The sequence below is a fragment of the Penicillium daleae genome, assembly GCF_028827525.1.
Source record: "Penicillium daleae strain IBT 16125 chromosome Unknown utg000009l_segment0_segment0, whole genome shotgun sequence".
Classification (NCBI taxonomy): domain Eukaryota; kingdom Fungi; phylum Ascomycota; class Eurotiomycetes; order Eurotiales; family Aspergillaceae; genus Penicillium; species Penicillium daleae.
This window is the reverse complement of record NW_026623157.1, coordinates 2,641,300-2,654,038: the sequence shown is the minus strand read 5'-3', so window position 1 is coordinate 2,654,038 and position 12,739 is coordinate 2,641,300. Positions and strand designations below refer to the sequence as shown.

The 12,739-nt window shown below is 48.2% G+C and overlaps 3 protein-coding genes across 3 annotated transcripts; 2 read left to right on the top strand and 1 right to left on the bottom strand.

Annotated features, from left to right (window-relative positions):
- Window positions 1–538: 538 nt before the first annotated feature.
- N7458_012110 (uncharacterized protein) lies at window positions 539–2,017 on the bottom strand (the record flags this gene model as incomplete). The annotated part of the gene is made up of 2 exons (XM_056915492.1): window positions 539–1,832; window positions 1,914–2,017. The coding sequence occupies 2 exons, from the start codon at window positions 2,015–2,017 to the stop codon at window positions 539–541; spliced, it is 1,398 nt and encodes a 465-aa protein (XP_056760246.1).
- Window positions 2,018–2,684: 667 nt separating this feature from the next.
- N7458_012109 (GDP-Man:Man(1)GlcNAc(2)-PP-dolichol alpha-1,3-mannosyltransferase) lies at window positions 2,685–4,212 on the top strand (the record flags this gene model as incomplete). Its single annotated transcript, XM_056915491.1, has 2 exons — window positions 2,685–3,531; window positions 3,605–4,212. The coding sequence occupies 2 exons, from the start codon at window positions 2,685–2,687 to the stop codon at window positions 4,210–4,212; spliced, it is 1,455 nt and encodes a 484-aa protein (XP_056760245.1).
- Window positions 4,213–4,375: 163 nt separating this feature from the next.
- On the top strand, window positions 4,376–6,433 carry N7458_012108 (uncharacterized protein; the record flags this gene model as incomplete). The annotated part of the gene is made up of 2 exons (XM_056915490.1): window positions 4,376–6,244; window positions 6,323–6,433. 2 exons carry the CDS (start codon window positions 4,376–4,378, stop codon window positions 6,431–6,433), a joined length of 1,980 nt encoding a protein of 659 aa, XP_056760244.1.
- Window positions 6,434–12,739: the final 6,306 nt, after the last annotated feature.

Here is a 12,739-nt window from a genome sequence, read left to right as displayed (position 1 = left end):
CCTCGATACCTCTTCTGCCCTTCAGTCCTGTGACATAGTAAACCAGTGACTACTTTCTTGATGCACAGTCCACTTCCACCGCAATTTTCTACTTCCCCTTACATACTTCTACTTTTTTTGTGGTTATCTTCTTGCGCTTGCTACGACAACCCTCGTTTTTTTTATGACTGGTAGATTCTGAACCTGTGTCTGGATTTCTCAATTGTACATTTTTCTTATTGCCGTTGGAGATCTCTAGATTGAATAGTGCTAGTGCTTAACTGGTTCCTTCATTGCTTGTTGCCCGTGGAGGTCGGTTTGATGACTTTCCTGAATCCACCTTCGCTTTGTGATTTGTATTTCTTTCTTTTTCTATGTGGATAATTGATATCGGCTGTACCATTGGAATTATTGCCTTGAAGGCCGAACATACACCCAGCAAGTGTCTATCTAGGCTTGCCTTGGCAGATCCTCTTGAAACTAGATCATAAAGCAGAGTTATGGATAACCTGGATTTTCTCTTGTCCAAATAATCGAAGACGACAGAGAGCTACCACTTTTATAGCTTCCACGTCCAAGCCTTCCCAGCTGCACCCTCGATTCTCACCCACAGCGTCGCCACACTCGCCGCGAACAGCAAAACTCCAACAGTTATAGTCGCTCTTTCATAATTTAAAGGAGCCGTCAATGCAGACTGTCCGGGTAATAGTAGGCCGGTCAAAGGTGTCCCGAGCAAGGCACCCACGCCTCGAATGAGATACAACGCCCCATTAACCGACGTGAAGTGTTGGACACCAAACAACTCGATCAGACTAGCTGGGAATAGCGAGATGTACGCACTGCCAAAGCAACCATACAAAATAGCAAACAAAATGAAGAGCACATCTGCCGCAGTCCCAGAGATAGCGTTATCCGCGAAAGTGGCAGGAAGCCAGAATGCAAAGACGGCGATCGAGCTCATGATAGTCGTCAGGAACAGCACATTCAACCGACCATATTTGTCAGCCATGTATCCGATAACGATGCGTGAAACGAAATTCGCCGCATTGCTGATGGTGATGAAATTATCCGCCATACTATCACTATACCCCAGGGACCGTGCAAAGGCCGCGTAGAAGAAAAGCGGCGTCGCGTACCCAGATGACTGCAGGAAACAACCCAGAGCTTGCGAGGCAAACTTCTTGGACTTGGCCACACGCCAGTTCACCAATGGGACGTTGATCCAGCCAGTCTTCCTGGAGATTCCAGCCGTCTGGCCACGAACCTTGTTCTTGAAGTTAGCCTCCCAGCGTAACGTGAAGCCCGCCAGAGGAACGAAGAGAATGACCAAACACCCGGAGATACGCAGCGCATTCCGGAATCCAATGTGAGAAGTGATTGCCCGTAGCACGGGGGGCCAAATCATTCCGCCACAGGCTGAGCCCGAAATAACGATGCCCATTGCTAGACCTCGGCGCTTGTCGAACCATGTTGGCGCGACGGACATTGTCGGTACGTAGGCCATGCATGTACCCATGCCAACAAGTACCCCTTGTGTGAGGGCGAATTGCCAGACGTATTCGCTTAGACTGGCGAGGATGCAGCCCAGTCCGAATACAACACCGCCGGACATGATCACTGGTTGTGGACCGTATAACTTTGCCCAGGTCATGACGAAGGGCCCGCCCATGGACATGACGGCGATGGAGAGTGTTCCGATCAAACTGATGATTGAAGACGATGCCCCGGTGAATGGGGTCTGGGGTTGTTTGGCCATTTCCTCGTAGATAGCTTGGTATACACCGTAAGCGAAGATAATCGAGCAGGTCATGAACATGATTATGAAGCCTGCTGCAACGATCATAGCCTGTCGCCTATATAGGTATTTGGTCAATAGTACGATTTGAGAGAAGGGAATGAACCTGCGTAGTCATTGCCCTTAGAGAAGAGCTTACATTTTGGTTGGCGGAGGAAGCTCATCTTGGGTGACCAGCGCTTGAATTGCGCGCTCGGGAGCAGCACGATCGTTAGGTGTTTGAAACCCCTCTTCCTCCTCCATTATGGTTGTTTGATTGTTTAACTAGGTCCACATAGAGCTGGTTGTGTCAAAGAAACAGATTATGCTCCTTCACGCGACCGCAAAGAAGACCGAGTTAGCTCGGCCGGATACACGGCATCGAGGCCGTCGAACTTAGCCGATAGGGCGATGCCCCCACAATATGCCCCAGATTGTGTGGCAATATAGGAATACAGTTCATTGGTATTCTGTATTTTTGAACGACATTCTGCACACTCGAAACTTCTTCGTAAACTTCGATCTTTTGATCAAAGTTTGTAGTCTGATGATCTTTCCTGAAATCCGGCGATGTCACTGTCAAGTAAAAGCCGGTACAATCTATATCCATCGGTAGACGGAGCAAGCTGCGATCCGAGTGGTCAGCCTTAAATAAGCAGTAATCGCAAGATAGATAGGTCTATGAGATATACGCATCGAGCGCAATATGATCATTCCGTCGTGACGAATCTTCTCAAAACAAATAACATAAACACTTTATGCCCCATATAAAATTTTGGCTGGCAGTTAGATACAGTTAAAGTTGCTCAAGGTCGTCATGTGATGACGTACTTCCCACGTGTCTTTATCGTAGCTTTCGCGGGACGCGCTGACTATCGATAGCTATCGACACAAGCTCTCCAACAGACAGGCTTCAAGCTGCTCGCCCACCATGTCGGGCCTCAAACCTTCCAATGTCATCATAATCCACCCTGATCTAGGCATTGGCGGCGCGGAACGCCTCATCATCGATGTTGCGCTAGCCCTGCAGAACCGCGGCCACCGAGTGGCAGTCTACACCTCCCACCGCGACAAGACGCATTGCTTTGAAGAGGCGCGCGATGGCACACTTGATGTTCGTGTGCGTGGGAACACGATATTTCCGGCCCATATATTCGGGAGGTTTCATATCCTCATGGCATCACTGCGCCAGCTCCACCTGACCGCAACTCTGTTGACGGAACTAGGATCGAGGGGTAGTTCAACAGTAAAAGACAAGGCGGCCCCTGGAGAAGAAGACCAAGACGACATTTTTATTGTGGACCAGCTTCCGGCATGTGTTCCAATTCTAAAGACCTTTGGCCAGCCCCGCAAATCCCACCGCCAACGAATCCTCTTCTACTGTCATTTCCCTGATCAATTGCTTGCGCGACGGAACGAAGGAGGCTCCCTCTTGCGACTAGCCAAGATTTTATACCGTTTCCCTTTCGACTGGTTCGAGGGATGGGCAATGAGTGCCTCTGATCGGGTCGTCGCTAACTCAAAATTCTCGCGAGGAGTGGTCCGTGATGTCTTTGGGACAAACAAGCTTGGGGACGTGCAGGTTGTCTACCCGTGTGTCGATACGAATTCCGAGGCAGATGCACCGCAGAAAGAGCCGGAAGGGGCTCTTTGGGATGGAAAGAAGATATTGTTGAGTATCAATCGTTTCGAGAGAAAGAAGGACATGGGACTGGCAATTCGCGCTTACAATGGTCTGGGTGCGGGAAAGAGGAAGGGAACACGGTTGGTGATTGCTGGTTAGACATCCTGTTGTCATTCTCGAATGATTCCCGCGAGCTTCATGAAAACTGACTGGACTCCTGCATCTAGGCGGTTACGATAATCGCATCCAAGAAAACGTTCAATACCACCAAGAACTCGACAATCTCGCAAAAGACCTCGGCTTACGAACAGCGACAACGAAGACAGTAGTCTCTGCGCTCTCCATTCCTGACGATATCGATATCTTGTTCCTTCTCTCTGTCCCTACGACCTTCAAAAACACCTTGCTCGCCCAGTCAAAGCTCCTGTTATACACTCCAATCAACGAGCACTTTGGCATCGTACCCGTTGAGGCCATGCTTGCAGGCTTACCTGTCCTCGCGTCGAACACTGGCGGCCCATTGGAGACCGTTGTCGAAGGCGAAACGGGCTGGCTCCGTGACGCTCACGCGGTTAAGGAATGGACCGCAGTTATGGATAAGGTTCTCTATGGCATGTCCCAGAAGGAAGTCGATCGGATGGCGGCTGCTGGGAAAGCAAGGGCAAGGCGAGAGTTTTCACTTACTGCCATGGGCGATCGACTGGAAGAGGAAATCTCCACTATGCTCTTCGCCGAGAGGCGTCCTTTCCGAGGATGGCAGCAAGTATTCATCGCACTCGCCGTTCTTGGATCAATTCTTGCAGTAGCGGTTGCTTTATTGCTTCGCAGATTCTAGACTTATTTCTCAAAATAATACCCCTCTCTTTCTTTGTCCGATTTCCTTCACTTTCAAGTTTGGTCTTCAATCTTCTGCTTGTATATCCGATAAGGGTCACATGACTACGTGACGTCGCGTTCCTCCCGCATCGCGCCCCTCGTGTCGCTGGCATCCATCCAACATGCGGGAGGTGGTTGACCTCATCTCCTCGGATCCACCCCTTCCTGAGAGGCCTAGGCCGCAGAATGTGCCGGCTAAGTCACGGCAGGCGGGGGTTGGCCGCACAGCCAACTCGAGGCTGATTTCGTCCGACTCAATCGATATCTCTGTCTTCAATTCCGACGACTTCCTCGATAAGCCAGCCAAGAAACGCCGAGTCAGCAACGAAAAGCGCTCTCCTCTCCGACAAAGCACGGTGCCGCAGGGGCCATCACGGCCTCTTCCTTCCTTGTTCTCGTTTTCGGATGATGACTTCGCCCTTCCACCTTCAAACCCTAGAGCACAGAAGTACTGGGAGCGCGATACCGAGGAATCAGATCCTATTTTCACATCATCTGCGCCAGAGCCGTCCAAGAAGCAACGCTCTGCCTGGTCGCATCCCAATCATAAACAATCCGAGGTGATCACGCTCGAAGATGACGATGACAATACTTGGAAATCCATGGGGAACGTGAGCACAAGCCGTGGAAAGCAGGATGAAATACAGGAATTCAGCGATCCTTTTGGATTTGCAGAGTTTGACGATACCTTTGAGCTTTCTGAACCGGCTGTTTCCGCTTCCAAGTCTGCATTCTCCAGCAAGACCGCTTCCTTGCTATCTGGTCTCAATACCGCACCCAAGGGAAATGGCCCAAAAGCCAGCACCAAGTCTGGATCTCGCTCTCAAAAGGCCAAGGGTGCCACAATGGCTGCTGCAGCATTCCGAGACTTCTCCGATGAAGTCGATGAGCCTGCCGGACTCAATCGAACGGCGAAGAAACCGGGGAAGCTTACAACAGAAGAGAAGGAGGCCAGAGCACAGGCCCGCGTCAACGCCAAAGCGCAACGGGATCTCGAACGGCAGCTTGAGAAGGATCGGAAACAGAAATTGAAGGAGGACAAGGCCAAAGAGAAACAGCTCGCTGCGGACATTGCTGAGGCCAATAAGCTCAAGGTGGCCAAGAAAGATTCTACCGCCGAGATGATACTTGACATTTCGTGTTCGTTGGAAGAAACTAGTGTTGGCAATCAAGCTGTGGAGTTCATGAAGCGGTTGAAGGTGGAGCATCATTTCTTTACCAGCCCGATTCCAAACGTGGTCAAGTGGCGGCGAAAGATGAATGCCATCTACAACGACGAAGCTGGTCATTGGGAACCAGCTCCATTTCATATCTTGGATGAAAAGCATATCCTCTGCTTGGTGCCTGCGCAAGATTTTGTTGACATGGTCATTGACCCTCCACCTGGCGAGGATAGAGAGTCCTTGGAGATGCACGTCCTGAAGATGAAAAGCGCCTATCCGGGCTACACAATCATATACCTCATTGAAGGGCTCACATCCTGGATGCGCAAAAACAGCAACACCCGCAACCGGGCCTACAGGGCCGAGGTACTCAGTCAATACGAACCGGAACCAGCACCTACTTCGAGTCAGGCATCCGCTGCACCCCGCCGAGGCAGGAAACCGAAGCGCAAACCAGAGACCACTCCACCAGTCAATGATGACACGGTTGAAGATGCTCTGCTCGCGTTGCAAGTACAACATTCATGTTTTATCCATCACACTGCCGTGGCCCCCGAGTCCGCGGAATGGATCAAGAACTTCACAGAGCACATCTCTACCAACTTATATCGGCGGGAGCGCATGAATGCCCACGATGCGGCTTTCTGCATGGAGAGTGGCCAGGTCAAGCCTGGCGATGACAAGCTTGATACTTTTGTGAAGATGCTGCAAGAAGTGACTCGAGTCACTACTCCTATGGCATATGGTATCTCATCACAATACTCTTGTGTCACGGACTTGGTTCGGGGTATGCAGATGCATGGACCTACAATGCTGGAGAATGTCAAGGTATGTTTCCAATCGTGTCATCTCTGGTCATACACATCGTAGGTCTCGATCCAAATTTCTAACGGAGTATCAACATAGAAATCTGTAAATAAGAACGGCGCATTGTCTGATGCTCGCGTGGGACCCGCAGCTAGCAAGCGTTTGTACAAAGTCTTCACCGGGTTGGACCCAACTTCTACGGACGTCTAGCCCGTTCTTGGTGACATGCAAGGTGAACTTATGCGCATCTTGTGATACAGTGAATATTAGGACGTGTCGATAGCTGCTCGAGACATATCGGTCCACCACGTTGTACTTTTAGTGCGCTTATCGATTACGGGCATACAACAGTAATAAGTACATTTCTCTTGGGCTTTCTGGTGTAGCCCATCTATGGTTGAAAATCAATACCGACTGTTCCCTTACAGGTGCCTCGTCTCCCTCCTATCCGTAGACAGGGAAGGCCAGCACTACCTACTTCTGGTTAGCCATCGCGATCTAGCTATGATGGTGGTAAAATCATTCGCTTACAGGTGTTGCAGTGTATTGGTTACTAGCTTCATTTTGTCTGTTGCACATCTTTACAACAGTTCTTACGACAATCCAATGAAAAAGCCAACCCCCTTACATCATACAGAGGCCAGCTAGCTTATTGCGGGGCGTAGCGAAGCTTATATATATACACACCATTTGTCCTCGAGAGTCAATTCCCTCCGTCCAACCCAGCTATCTTCACCTAAACGTTCCCCAACTTCGCCGTATTCACCTCATCATAAATCTAAGGTTTATACCTAGCGCCTATAGGCCCATTCTCAGGATCATGCGGACCCGCAATCTAGCAGTCATCAAGATACTGCCCACAACACTCCTCCAAGGCCTTCACAACAGCCGTCAAACAGTAGTGGCAGCGCCCTGCTCGAGACTTTTCCACCTCAGCACAAACGACTTGTCGGAGCCCCAACCCTGCTGTACTTTATTAGGAACGTGTTGCTAGAGACCCCCAGTGATACATACCGCCAGGGTGCAGATTGAAAGCGAGGAGGCCCTTCGATTCGTACCGATGCTAGACTTCGTTAGCTGTCCATATAATAGCGTTTTTGCTCTGTCCGCAACCCTTCCGAAAATCTTATTCGCCCGCTAGAGAGACGTTTTTCATGGGCACGGTTAGAATACGGTAGGCGACGGAGGAGACGAAGACCACATGAGAAGACGAATTTAGGGTCAAGGAGCTCAGAAGGGTAGGCTTTAGAAGTTAGCGGAGGAGGAAGTAGACGAGCTGGTTTACGCCGAACTAGATTTCGAAGCCGTCTGCGGTTTTGCTTTCCGGTATCGCCATCACCCCTGCATTAGTAACGAGGATGTTGAGTTTCTGGTAACAATAGGGCAGGAAGTCGCTAGCGCACACTTAAACACTAGCGAAGGATTTAAGGTCCAGTACCACCTGTGACGAACGATTATTTTTCCTTTTCAAAGCAGGTTCAGAACCTATCAAGTTGCTAAGGTTCTCTTGTATCTATGTAGACTATTGGAATCATTCCTTGAGACCTTGAATAGAATGTGGTGCGAAGAATAGCGAGAAAATCGTCGGTATTAGCGTCAGAGGATGGTTTGCGACTACACAAAAGGCGAAGTCAAATTGCCCCCATGGCAACTAGTAGAGACAGACTCTTCTGGAGGTCCTTATGAGGTACTTCGTGGAAAACGCGATCTCTGGGAGATATTTCTTTATGCTTTGCTCCGTGAAATCGACAGAGAATCCAAATGAAGGTCTTGTTCATACATGGCCTAAAGGGAGTAGACGTCCTTCTTACTCCGACATCCAATTAATCAAATCGAAATTATTGTTAGGCTCCCGGCGATCTTGATGCATTGAAATCTCTGCAACCACTGTTTTAAGTAATAATCGCAAACTTCCTGAACATCCAAGAAACTCAGCCTACCGGAAGTTAGAGTAAGACTGGTCGAAAAAGATAGTTTGAGTACCTGATATATTCTACAAGTCTAATTTCTCTGTCTCCTTGTCTCTCTGTCCATTCTCATTTTCTATTGCTTGCCCGTCAAAGAAAATCTTAGGTCTTCTCACCAATAAAAGCTACTTGTTCGTTCAATAGGAACTTAAAGCTATATATTACAGTTCGTTCTTATGATATGAAGTAAATTTTGGCGCAGTATACAAGTAGCGTATACCTATACCACTGATAACTTTCCTTAAAATGTGTGAATGGATATTTATAGTTACAGACTTGACAAGCTAGGATGCTTAGAGCTTATCTTCGCCAGATATGATGTGGCCCTAGTAACTAGGGTTTCCGTATCATAAATCCTGGTAATGAAAATGCTTTGACCTACCTAAGAGTCTACACGATGACGACGACGGGATAGACTGGCGCTCATGAGAAGGGCGTGAATTACAATCGGGCCCCGGAAAGGAGCAATGAAAACGGCAAAGCAATGCTACTCTCCTATCGAGACCCTACTTATGAGGGATTGTCACTAGCCTTGTAGTTATCATTCTAGACAAAGTAGTCTATCTTCTATTATGCTCTATGTAAAATATAAGTCTCGGTTTATGAAGCACATACTATGACGGCCTTAGTACATAAAATCAGCCGTGGGCGATGGATCAGCTCATGAGAGGTTTGCTAAAAAGCCTAAGCTATAGTTAGATCTATTGATTGTATACATGAGAAAGTAGATCGGGTTCGACCGTGCCAAGACAATATTTATCTTCTTAGGATGGTCTCAAACCTCGAGTGCCGCTGAAAAATCCTTTTTTTATATCCATTTACCTCAAATTTTAGGACTGGGCAGCTACAAGCACTCGATTGAAAGGATATGAATAGAAAAGGATTGGTAAGGGCCAACGATGAGAAAATACGGCTGAAGAATATGGTGGTTTATAAGTCGAGCTCGGCGACTTCCCGAGAGGACCTTTCAAGCGGAAGCCCAATCGTTATGTCAAGTCAAGTCTGTTGCCTAATTGCATCGCCCAAACTCAACCCTCAACTTGTTCCTTGAACTTGATATTGATCACAGTCTAACCGCGCCGGGTTCCGTTTCTGTAGATGCCAAGCGTGGGTACTGATGCGAAGTTTGAGCCACTCTTGGCATCAGCGCCCATGCTTGGCATCAGAGCTGACGCCCCACTTAATGACCCCACTCACCATGAACGGTTCGTTGCAAGTATCCATGCCCTGTCTCCCCGCGGTGGGGGCTACCGCAGGGCAGGGATAGTGTGCATCCTGCATATATATTAAGGCGCTTGTGGATCTTTAAATAAGCTGCATTTACTGTCTACGGCAAGCCTCCTCCGATAAGCCTTCTCGCATCACCGTCCAAAAACAAATTTTTTTCCTCGAGGCAACAGAGAGGACAATTATCTCCTGTATTCGGCAATCCAGCTTTTTGCCCAAATTTATCACCAAAATTGTCGCTGAGATTTGCCGTTAAGAAATGACGTCTCACTATAAACTTTTTGTCGTTGCACTTTACCACGCAATTCCTTTGTCGCTAGACATCACCGGCACTGATGTGCGTACTTCGAGAAAGATTCCGAGGCCTACGTTATGGTGTCAATGGCTTGGATAGAGAGTCGAAATATTTGCTCAGAAATGGCAATGCGGACGTTGATAGTAGTGTCACACAGGATTTGAGAAGGTACTGAACAACAAGACCACGCGAGTTAAGTCACAGCGTTCACTGGATCATGCGGGATAAGCTTCTCCACATTAATAGAAACCTATCGTGTCAGAATCGGGGCCAGCCAGGGGAAATACGTTCTCTAAGGTCTAGCCGGGTTGATGTCTACGAAGGATGCAGTCTGGAATAATTGCGCAGTTATGTAACTTGCCTCAGAGGCCTACGCTGTGAAGTACCAAAATCTGGATACATATTAAGTATACTACGCGCTTGGATTGATAGAGCTGCCAACGATACTGATAGAGAAGATTCTAGAGAAGGTTCTTTATATACTAGGCCATTCTGGCAATTCCACCTCGTCGCAAAGAATCATGGTGGGCGTAAAGTAGCCTTTCAGTAGGCTAGCTGCATCCGAACCAGTCGATCGGCTCCCTCTCATGTCTGAGGTCTAAGAACGGAAGGTGGTACTTTGACAATCGAAAGGAGAAAAAAAAGAAAAAGTAAGCCATAATCAGCCGCGAGCTACGTAACCTAACCTGGTTGCTTTACCATATTTGAGTCCGCTTGCCGAGCTTGCGAGAGGCTGCGAGTGTTCGAGAATATTATTGAACAACGATTCCATTAGCTCCTCGACGCCATCTATCAGTGCACATATCTACAATCAGTCCTTCAAAAAGGTCAGCAAATTTGTGTCCTGCTATTAAAGCGAAATTTCTTTTCGAAGTACTCGATATACTTACCCTGTGGTACTAGACGCCATGTTCAACAAGACACTGCCAGTCCTAGCTCTGCTCGTGTATGGCTCGGAGTTAGCATCAGCCGCATACAGCGTTAAAATCGGATACCTTGCTACTCTCGTTCCCGGCCTTCCCGGACCTGAACCGAGCGACGGGTGAGGACTCTGGGCGCAGCTCTCAGATGGCTCAAGCACATCACTACCAGACTTTACCAACAATCCAGATGATCTACCCACGGACGATTGTCCAGCGGCTGAGATAGCTCTCTTCTGCTCGAGATGGGGATGTCCGTTCCCCATGACTTTCAACGGCGGGGCCATAGCTGTCACCGTTGAGTCGGAAAACTCCGCCGATATGTCAATTTCCGCTTCAGCTTCAGATTCCAGCGGTACGAGGGTCACGGTAACATGCCCCTAGTCACCGGAGACTATCTCTAAGAATGATTCTGAACAAACTGTCTCGAGCTGGTCGTGTGACTTCAGCTCGCTCGGGTGATCAATTAGACATGGTGATAGGGATGAGCATGGCCATTATCCCTTAGGAATAATGGGCTATTATGTGGCTCATGATTAGCATGTTTCAACACATGGAGGGATAACTCGCCACTCAAACAGAGGTGAAGCATACAGGCAATCCGTCCCACAGACTTTGTACGTATGTTTGGAAGATACATGGACTCGAGCGTTATTACCGCTGAGTTTCGCCTGTACGGGCCGGTAGAGGCTCTCAACAGCCTTCCCGGGGTTTCATTTTATCAATCGATTGCTGTCTTTACTTTACTTTCAATCTGACTGATCTTTTTAGGCTTGAATGCTATTAACACATCAGAAATCTCACGGTCTTCTCCAGAAGGAGAGTAAGGACTAGCGGTAGGAAAGGCTTCACAGATTTCCATCGTAATCTCTAGTTCATTGCGGAGCGTAGCGAAAGTTATTACGGCCTGAGTAAATAGAGGGGTGGGGTTGAAATTTCGAGAGTTGTGCTATTTTACAGCTACGTAAGCGCCCTAACGTTGTTAATACACTAAGCGCAAGTTAAACCTCGCGATATGAATCAGTGAATTCGCGATAGAACGGAGAAAGAGATAGCCACGGAGGAAAGGAAGCTTACTAAGTAGTTAGAAAAGGTGCATAACTAGTCTTAAACTCATATAGAGGACCAAGGAAGTATTCAACGGGTAATTAATAATGGGAGAGAAGCAAGGAGACAGGTGAGTCTTTTTTATTACTAGTCAACATGGGGGTTTCGCTCATGGCAGTCTGGGCGGAACAGACAGGTTGAGGCACGAATCGCAATGACAGGCCACTATGAAAAAGGGCACGCAAGAAGAAGAAGACAACAACACCACCCACCGGAGGGCAGAGAATCGCTGTGGCCTCAAGATCTCCTCTTTTGACAGATACTCACTGCCAATGCACGTAAAGATGTAAAGACCAAATCAATTGGATCTCCATCAAAAAGAATGAATGAATAAGTGTAACCTGGAAAGCTTCCTTCTTCGAAAAGAGTGTGGTATGTGTGTGTATCCCCCTTTTCTCCCACTCCAGGAAGGATCCCGAAATCTCTCCAAATCAACAAAATATAACAAGCTGCGCAAACATGGCAAACAGACCAACTAAATCAACAATCAAGGCAACAAACAGAAAGACAGAGATAAACAGACTGGAGAATCGGCCAAATCCAAATATCAGCAAAGCTGTCAAGCAACACCACGTATCAAATCTGTTAGCAGTTCCCCAGTACACTAAATAGCTAGTTTAGTGGATTACTTATATAGTGTATTCGAGAATCTACGCAGAAAATGCGGTTACGAGAACGTGCGTCGCACGTACAGAGAAAAGCGATGTGGGGGTGCTGCCTAGGGCACGGATATTGAGGTACGACTGCTTGGTGTTCCAGTAAGATCGAGGCCGCGTACCATTTTTTGGCGTTGACCACATACAATCGCTCCTGTGGCCCCATTCTCGCCGGATCGGTGGATCCGTAGACAAGCCGAGTGGCTGCCGTCGGCTAAAGCCAACATTGCTTCCCACTTTCTTCGCCATCATATTTTATCTGATTAATTTTATCAATCTGATTGATAACTCGACTCCAGCCAGCCAAAATTCTGCCCTCATCCTTGGCAGGTGCAGTCGCCAAC